The sequence below is a fragment of the Priapulus caudatus genome, unplaced genomic scaffold (assembly GCF_000485595.1).
Source record: "Priapulus caudatus unplaced genomic scaffold, Priapulus_caudatus-5.0.1 Scaffold962, whole genome shotgun sequence".
Taxonomy (NCBI): domain Eukaryota; kingdom Metazoa; phylum Priapulida; class Priapulimorpha; order Priapulimorphida; family Priapulidae; genus Priapulus; species Priapulus caudatus.
In genome coordinates, this window is record NW_014578023.1 from 11,819 (window position 1) to 22,017 (window position 10,199).

The following is a 10,199-nucleotide window of genomic DNA, read 5'->3' on the forward strand; positions in this document are numbered from 1 at the left end:
TATAATCACTGTTATCGAATCGCGCGAAATGCATGAAATTTTTTGGCTTGAGCATAGAGATATATCTCCTCTATAAATAAAACAAGTGATTGATTCGATTCATTCGCCAATAAACGTTTAATCTTCACTAGAGCAATACCCTTGCACAACGTGGAGAGTATCCTTAAGGGTAATAAACTGAGTACTTATAAAAGCCAGTTCACAGAACCTGAAAATGCTGGAGTTCTTTCTAGGGATCTGGACTCTAGTTCTATGTACCCTAGTTCTGCCAGTACATCTGCCATTTTGCGAGACCTAGGAATAAATTGACTCAAGTGGCAAGTGCCACTTGGCACTTGAAGAAGTGGTCCCATTTATTTTCCGTGGATTTTACATATTACAAGTGTTATATAAAACTAATGGGACGTGCTTTCTACTCAGAGAGTAGATGACTCTACACAGCAACTAGCACTGAAACACGGTGGGTTATTTATGAGTAAAAAAACTAGTTAGAATAATGTACGTCTCCAAAATACGAAAAACTGTGACTGGCTGGCGGCGGCGTCTCCAAAGTAGTGCAGACGCCGTGACTTCCAGTCAATGTGAGAGTTTACTCAACGAAATCACGTACTCGGCTACTTTTAATACACTATTATACGAACATAAGAATTACCTTTTCATAAATGTTCCCACCGAATGTTGCAGATATTCCACGGGTGGCATGAATCGGATCAGCTTTGTTGGCGTGGAAATTTTACACGTCACACACTTCTAGGGCTGATGGTTGCCGGATGCGAACGGCCTAGTACGAATGATGTGATTGGCTGTGGCGCGTTGCGCTAGACATTTTGTCACACCCGTTTCCATTTGGTGATGCCAGTTGTTATAATTTTAGTATTTTAATTTATTATAAATTGATACTTGTTTGTATTATTGTTGAATACATTTGAATTAATATTTTTATATATACTTATTCTATTTCTTGATTAGACAATAAATATTTACCTTTCCGTATATAATTATCAGCATAAAATTGCCATAGACAACGTCTCTAGTTAGCTTTATGAATTTATAATTATATAGCCCGACTATATATATATATACCTACTATTACAGGGGCGGATCCAGGGCTAAAGCTAGACAGTATTTTTCCAGATTTTAAGGGCACATCCCCCAAAAAGGGCACACCACCCCACCGTGGGCGCCGTTAGGCGCGGAAGCACATGGCGGGGGGTCTGGGGGCCCCTGGGGGACCTCCAACAGGAAATTTCAAAATTTCAAGGGTCCCTGCATGGGCACAAAAATCAGCACCATTTGAGCCCATTTAGTCAAGCAGCAATAGCTAAAAACCATATATGGAATTTTATTTCTGCTTCATTTTGCCTGCGCTTTGCATACCAGCAATTAATGCAGCATGATTCAAGCACCTCCCTTCTTTTTCAGATATCAAAGCTAGTTTTTAATTGTTACCATGTAAAATTTTGATTTCCTTTCAATGAATCAGAAGAAAAAGAAAACAAATAAAGAATATAGCCAAATTCCATCAAATTGTTTTCTGTATTTTTTAGCGCAAAATTTCGAAGGGCACTTTGAAATCTAGACCATATTTCCCAATACGGCAAATACGGTCTGAATCCGCCCCTGCTATTATATATACCGACTATTATAATTATATACCTTATAATTATATAGGTATAGACGTGCATAATACATTTCGGTGTTTCTGCATTTACAACTACGTGGGATGATCTGTGATACTAATAGAGCACACTGTCTAAATCTTAAAATTTATAAAAGTTGGCCGCAAACTCAACCGATATCAAAGAAACGACAAACACGAGCTATGAGTATTCTTACATTAATTCCATACAGGCGCTTGTGGTACGTTTGCCGGCGGCATGTTCGTATCTGTTAATCTCCAGAGACGCGCAAAACGCAAGATAATAGACTTGTTTACAATAAAGTTCGATGGGACATTTTCTAGGTCGCATTAGTTTGTAAACCGGTTGTATTGTGCAGTGGCAATTATATATAGCAGGTGTAGATGTTTCGGGAACGTAGTTTCGGAGAAGGGCAGCTAGACATAACCTGTAATTGCGAGATATCGCGTAATAGAACGAGTCGAATGCATTGCTCTCTCTCTCTCTCTCTCTCTCACACACATACACACACGCGCGCACGCACACACGCGCACACACGCACACACGCACACACGCACACACTCGCACACACACACACACACACACACACACACACACACACACACACACCACACGCACACGCACACGCACACACACACACACGACAACACACACACACCACACAACACACACACACACACACACGCACTCTTCTCTCTCTCTCTCTCTCTCTCTCTCTCTCTCTCTCTCTCTCTCTCTCGTCTCTCTCTCTCTCTTTCTGTGTATGTGTCTCTCGCTCTCCATTTTTCGCGTGGCGCCGTGGCGTCGTGAGTTATGTATGTTCGACCATATCTCCCTTTCCTTCCTTCCTCTGGTCTCCTTTCCTAGTTGGATGGCGACATCTACATCCTATAAGCAATATATTTATCTGTATGCGCATGCGTGTTAAAATTCATAACCACTATCAGAAAGAGCATAATAATATATACTATTTGACACAAAAATAGATTGCAAAACACACATAGTTGGGGGAGAGGGCGATCACACGCAAAGCTGACCCCTGGATCATCACCTACCATAATGCCGACCATTATTATATAGATATATATATATATATATATACCTTGAGTGTATGTTGAGTGGTGTTGAGTGAACGACAGCAAATATAATACACAGTAAAGCGTAGACTGTTGTACATAAGCAAAGCACCACATTTATTAGACCATTCTGAATTCTATGTTCATAACGAATAGATAAAAACGGTCGTTCGAAATTGAATTTGTCTTAGCTTGGAAGTGATTGCAAGTTAGCATAAACAGCAGAATTACAGGCCATGTATAATCGTCAAGTGATATAGTACATACACAGGCACACGTAGGCGTTATATGCCTCTATAGTGCCATCACTTAATTACTGTCCGAACCAAAACATATTCGCGTATTTATTAAAATACTCAAATTCGTCAGTAAACTCACATCAAATCGCATCTCGCCATAGAATTGAATAAAGGTGAATTCCAAGCAATACTGTAGTTGGCATATTACACTTATACACAATATCAATTCCAATTGCTACAATGCCAGACAAGTAATAACATTTGGTAATGCTAGTTACGTATTTAGGTGGAAATAACACATTTTTCATCGAGTTCATAAGTGTTTAGCACGAATCGGCGAAAGTTGACACAGGAAAACGTACATAGAGCTCAACTCTGTAACATCACAACGTCTGTACGCATCTTTAAGGACTAGAAGCAGACTCCACTATCAATGTGCCAATTTTCGAAATCGTTTTAAAATGTAACCGAGAAGTTCTGTGTTAATTTGTTATTTTCACTAAAACGTCTTGCTCTTGGAAAGTTTATGAAGCCAAGGCACTACGATATTAGGTAGATGCGATTCATTTCATCCTTAACTGCGTGAGCTTATCATTAGCTAAAATACTGTTGCAACGTTCAGTATGTTAGATATAACAAATACATTTTTTACTTCGCATATTCCATAAGATAAACTGTGTACTCCGTTATAGTACACCATGCATTTATAACCTTCCGCTTAAAATTCAACAGAGGGATTAACCCCCACAAAAATGTTTACGCGTGATAGATCTGGAATGTTAACATACACCAACTTAATGCGCAACACGTCCGCAAAGTTCTAATCGTTTTAAAATCAATTTACTTCGGAAAAAAATTCCCAAACGATTTGAAAATACCATACCAGCATCGCAGCATCCCTGCCGCGGGCCGCCATCACCCCCCCCCTCCCACAACCACGGGCTCCCACCGCCCGTTTTACAGAGCTCTGTGCTGAGCTATTACAGGAATAAGGGTGTAAGTACGAGCATATGTATCGTATGAACATATGTACGGATATATGCATGAACACACGTGAGATATACACATGTTCAAAGTACGAAGAGTTGTGAAGCTTTTAATTACGTATATATATATCAGGAGTTAATGAGACAAATTTGTCTCATTAACTCCTGATATATATATATATATTCATGTATAAGATAAGTGAACATATGTAAACTCACCTGAGTATATATTTGTTCACGCTAGATAAATGCACATATGTGCACTATATATCTGTTCATGTTCGACACGATAACGTAGCCCTGACTGCATGAGCACAGTCCCCCTTCTCTACATCTGTGAGGGGGCCGTTGGCAGAAACATGTCATTCTTAGCATTACTCGTACTCATAGTTTCACGACATCTCTGACAAAGTGCCCCAGGTCTACATGAACGTTACGTGTGTAATGTCGTCCGATCGCCTGCGACTTACACTGAGCAGCCTGCGAACCAGTCATCCTTTGGCGGATCGAAGTGTCTTCATATTATTTTCGTGAAAAAAGGACAACTAAAAGGAATCACAGCAGAGGTGCCCTCGTGTGGCAGCTGCCTTCATAATGCACTCGCTTTTCAGTCGTTTACCGTTCCAATTACGAGGTTAAGTAAACAGTGCGCCAGGGGAGTCACCATAAACTGTCGCGATAAAAATGCTCAAAAATTAGTACTTCTAATCTTAATTTATGATCTCTTTAATCAAGTGTGGATGTCTCTGCATTAATAATATACTGATAGATCAATTCGGCTGACAAGGAGACAAGCTTCCAGTCTTCACTGATCGGAGAAACGTTCAAATGATAAATCCACTAATCTGCTTCGGTAAAACAAAAATCAATTCACTCACGAAATAATCTCCACAAAAAACAACAACTGTACACCTGTTATCACAGCAAATCATTCATCCTTAGCAATACGTGATCACACCAAAGCACCTGTACTATAAGTGTGGTTTCCTGCGATTGTATGCACCCTACTGCCATCCATCTACCTAGACTAATATTGTAACTATCATAAATGATCTATCCATCTGAGCGAGATGACCATGTCACCTTGGGATATTGTTTCCAGGTCTGGCAAGCTGGGCCAGTTTGTACATGATTGCCACGCGTGCACGCTAAAATGTCAACTTTGCGGCACTTCGGAACTAAGCATTGTTGTTTAGATTGCCCCTATCGCAACACCGATTGGTTAAAGCTACACATACGTCACTCCAGGTGGATCAATTTATCATTATGAATAATAGTCTACCTGTTTCGTAGTCTAACGTCACAATAAATATACTTAACAACTGAATTCTTTTTTACTCTGGCCAAAGACTTGCAAATTTACCACGAGGAAGAATACACATTTATGTAATCGGTTTTACTTTTCACTGTCATTGCGGTGGCCAAGTCAAGTTGTTTGATGGGATGCATAATTCCTACTGCACAATACCTAGTAGAATACCAAAAATTGCACGAAGCAACCTGTCCATATGGTTAGAAAATATTATAACAAGTTTTAATAATACTGGCCTTTTTTCTGAATTTTCTAAGTGGCAATAATGGCTCAGTCATGTATACTGCCTCGATTCAAATGCGAGAAATTGAGGTGATTGATCGGTGCAATTTACTATCTACAGGATAAAAAGCGCGAATAAAAATAAATAAATTATGCACAACATACGCATAGATACACCTCCGATACAAAAAATTACATTACACTCGATAAAATCAAACGCTTCCTTCCATTGACTAATCAGCCGCATAGCAACTGCAAAAATATTTTACAAACTATTGACCTTTCTACCGGCATCTATCGGAGCAATTAGAATGACTTAATGATATCGTTAAAATTTCATACACGTAAATAAATACACGATACTAGCACACGTGTGAAATCATGTCTCGCGCGTATACCATCTGTACCTTTCATTGTCTAACTTGCAATGAAGCAATTATTGCATAAATTTAAAGACAATAAAAAATTTTACAAAAAAACGAGGATGCGAGGCAAACTCGAACGATTTAAACAAAAAATATCTTACAACTTCCTCTAACGCCAGCTTAACAATTATTTGCACGAACCCTTACTGTTTCGCACTAGCAGGGTCATATGGAAATTTCATTAGAACAAACCCGCACTCATCGGGGCCTGGCATGGTAAAGTATCCCGGGCCAGATCACCTAAATCTGCCAAGAGTACACGCCAGACAGATGGCAGCATTGGTGACATCATACTAGCTCTCGTTGTCGTGGTAACACTTCCGAACTCACGGTTCGCGTCATGGATCCTAGGCTGCTCAGCTGTATCTAAAACATAAAGATTGATTGCCGTTAGGGAAACAGGCGTCGAATTAAACATTGTTTAATGTTGGAAAGGCAAGTGTTGCCATCGTCATAATCAAAAATGTTAGGGAATGATTATACCAGCTATTGCTACGACAAGATTTCGATATTTTTAAAAAGCATTGCTAGGTCCCAAAAATGAAAGTTTCAATGACACTGTAGCTCACCTTAGGTGTGATAGAAGAGGGAGGGGGGATATATAAAGCAAGAGTATATATGGGAGAACTCCCATTATATAGCATATCTCCCATTATATAGCATATCTCCCATTATATACTCTTGATAATGATATATGCATAAGTTTTGATGAGAAAATAAATGTTTCAGATCTGAAAGTCTGAAATCTTGACAAGAGATAGTGCTACGCCTAAATGATCGCCATTTTGGTTTTTCAAATATCGCACAAATAAACACAATAAAATATTCCAGTCAAATTACTGTAACGAAGAATCTAAAACACAATATTACACGTATATAGGTATGATTGTAGAGTTGTTGACCAGTTAGACGAAATAAATGTAATAGGACGTTCTCATCTCTCCCATAGGAGTAACAACTGTTTTGGGGCTAGCCTTACACATTCACATACCAAAATTTAACAAAATCGAATGAATTTAGATGGCCATTTTCATTTTTGCCAAAAAGTGGGCGTGGCTCGAAAGTAGGTCGACTGGCGTGCTCCAAAATAGGAAGTTCAAATCTCTTCCATAAGAGTAACAACTGCATGCAATTTGAAACATGTGGGTCAAACGGTTCTTGAGTTATCGTTGACCGTAGGCAGACACTGAAATGCATAGTGAAATTGCCAAAATCTACCTAATTTGCATAATTAAAAAAAACATCAAAACCAGTTCTCATTCATTCACATACCAGAAATGAGCAAAACCCATTGAACCTGAACTGACTTGTGGCCATTTCCATTTTTGCCAAAAAGTGGACGTGGCTCGAAAAGTAGGTCGACTGGCGTTCTCCAAAATAGGACATTCAAACCTCTCCCATAGGAGTAACAACTATATGCAATTTGAAACATGTGGGTCAAACGGTTTTTGAGTTATCGTTGACCATAGCCAAATGTTGACGGACGGACGGACGGATGGAAGGACAGACGGACGACACCTCATGATAGCTCATCTTGACGATGTCAAGGAGAGCTAATGAGTAGTACAGGTGAGTAATGTGGTATCTGACAACTGGTTTCTATCTACCAAAGGTTGGTACATGCTCAATACAGTGTCAGGTTCGATTTGCTCAATGCCAAAATACTTTACAAATGTGTATAAAATATGTCCATAAAAAATGTATAGACACGTTGCAAATGCCTCAGAAGTCTTTAGTACGTGTACTTACACCTTCGTCCGTTTTGCTACCAGATGGGAGAACAGACAGACTACTTGCTCGTCTCATGCTATCGAAAAGAGACAGATGAGCAATTAGTTTAACATTCAACTCACTCAAGGGTGACATCACAGCAGCATAAAAACTTATGAACATTTTGGACATCGTACTGCGAGCATTACAGAATATTATTGTGCGGAAATTGTGTTCAAACAAATTTTACATCAAAAATGCCCATAGGATGAAATGGATAAGGAATAACTAGCAACGTTACATCATGCTACAATAAATGATTAAATTATAGGTATCCATTAAGGTTAATGTAGATTTTACAATCAATCGCATGTCAACACTGACATTAAACACGTGTAAGTAAATATTTGGTACATGTGCATATGACATCAGATAACAACCTAGCTGACGATGTAATGTAGTATTAGTAAACGTAGCATTGGTTTACAGAAGTGACAACGACAGTCACGTGTAAAAAACAAGTGCGCGCACCAATCTCAACAGCTACAACATGTAGGAAAACTGCAGTGCTTAAAACAGGGAACCTAAACAGAGAGAACAGTAAGCAGCACACAGTAAGCACGGTCGACGGTCCAACACACAGTTTGTGTTAAGGTGGCCATGGTTAGGTGGATCGTACAGTAATAACATGGTACCAGGACCTACATCTACAGAGGCCACTTAGCTCAGGTTGCTAATAACAGAGGAGCGGGGGAGGGGCACCACGACGCAGTAAGATGTCACACAAAATCCCCCCAGCATCCACACGACAACAACTGAAAAGAAAGGGTTAACGCCGACACGGGACGAGCACGACCAATCGCGGTGCAACAACCCCATCCCGCCGTGATAACGTGCGCACACACCCAAGCGCTGTACGGTCAGCACCCGGCAGCAGTCGCCAGGGGGCGCCGGCAGCCCACTCACCTGCTGAGGTCGCCCGTCGAGCCGAACTCTCCACGACCTTTCAGCTTCTGTATGAGCTTTGCGCTGCTGCGTCTGATGGAGGCGCGCAGTTGAGAGAACGAGCCGCTTCGCCTCAGCTTCTGAACATACGACACCGAGGCGATAGATCGACCGGCCGCCACACGAAAAGAAAAAAAAGAACAAACGAAACACGTCGAGCGGCGAGGCGTGCAACGGAAGAAAAAGCGCGAGCGTGCGCAGGGGGAGCGACGGTGCGGCCCCCGTGTGCACGCCCAACGTAAGAAACAATGCGATATAACGGCAGGCAGCAACGAAACCTACGGGCACACACAGACACAACACAGCACAAGGCGAATTAAACAGTAACACACGCAAATGATGCAAATTCGCACGAAAATCATAATCGCTATGGTAACCACTGTAATGTAACGTAAGAGACGCACGCTCGCTCCAAACATTCCCAAAATAACAGTGAAATAGCTGTGCCAAGAAGAGGACGACCAGCGCGTGAAAACTACGCACAAGACACGAAGCCAAGCTCTCAAAATAATCAACCGAAAATAAGGCAAGCAGTTTACGAACGTGACGGAGAAAAGAACTCACCTTCACCTGCCCACAGATGACGGCCGCTGGCAATTCCTGATTCCATTCATGATTACTACTTTCCTATTTTTACCTTCGACGTCGTTTAATCGGGCAGTCCCCAGGTTACGGAAATATCCAATCTCACAAAGCTACACTCCGTTGCATCAAATATTTATTGTATGTTTTATGCTTATTACCTATTAATATTTATGAGTTAATATTTACGGCCGCAACCCAGATACAGCTGAGCTCGTACACATGAATGGAATGACACTTTTCATTCCAATCATTTCCGCATTCCAAAACGATCCAGGTGTAAGCATATTAAAAAAATTATTTATCACGTTATCAGAAACAGATACTGTTCGTAACCTGGTACACACTAGTGCCCTTACTGCCTCTCTCGGCGGACAACGTAAGAGTAACCTACCTTCCTACCCCCTCCCCTCATCACCCCCTCCCTATATTGTGTAAGTCTACCTGGCTGTCCATCCTCTTCTGCTCTCCTGAATCTTCGAACAGACCAACCAGATATGCCTCACTAGATTCCTGTGGGATGGTGGGGGCAGGGGCCGGGGGCGGAGGCCGGTGGGGGAGGCACTATGACTCACCTCGTCTGCGTCGAGGGAGTGATGACTGCCGCCGCTGACGTCGGGCGACTCGCGTCGTCGTTCACGGTTCTCCGATCGTCGCTTCTGCTTCTCGCCGTCCAGGTGCTCCGACTTACTGCTGCTCCTCACCATGTCCAGCGCCTGCACACACCGCGGGGAGAGAGAGAGAGAGAGCAGTGAGATACCTCATCATCACTACACCACGAGAGAGGGGGGAGAGGGAGAGGGAGAGGGAGAGGGAGAGCAGTGAGATACCTCATCATCACTACACCACGAGAGAGGGAGGAGAGGGAGAGGGAGAGGGAGAGAGAGCAGTGAGATACCTCATCATCGCTACACCACGAGAGAGGGAGGAGAGGGAGAGAGAGGAGTGAGAGAGAGCAGTGAGATACCTCATCATCGCTACACCACGAGAGAGGGGAGAAGG

At 41.8% G+C, this 10,199-nt stretch overlaps 2 protein-coding genes across 2 annotated transcripts in view; both read right to left on the bottom strand.

Moving 5' to 3' along the window:
* Window positions 1-782, bottom strand: part of LOC106814682 (ribosome-binding protein 1-like) — a gene marked incomplete at its 3' end in the record, with an annotated part of 11,890 nt that extends 11,108 nt beyond the window's left edge. Inside the window, 1 exon segment of the mRNA XM_014819028.1 lies at window positions 653-782.
* Window positions 783-4,642: 3,860 nt separating this feature from the next.
* The window catches only part of LOC106814679 (kinesin light chain-like), a 57,506-nt gene continuing 51,949 nt past the window's right edge, over window positions 4,643-10,199 (bottom strand). Inside the window, exons 14-17 of the mRNA XM_014819024.1 lie at window positions 9,773-9,913; window positions 8,577-8,695; window positions 7,650-7,707; window positions 4,643-6,266 (exon numbers count right to left, since the gene is read on the bottom strand). Of these exons, the coding sequence (XP_014674510.1) occupies window positions 6,189-6,266; window positions 7,650-7,707; window positions 8,577-8,695; window positions 9,773-9,913 (396 nt within the window). The 3' untranslated portion in view covers window positions 4,643-6,188. The remainder of the gene's footprint in view (window positions 6,267-7,649; window positions 7,708-8,576; window positions 8,696-9,772; window positions 9,914-10,199) is intronic.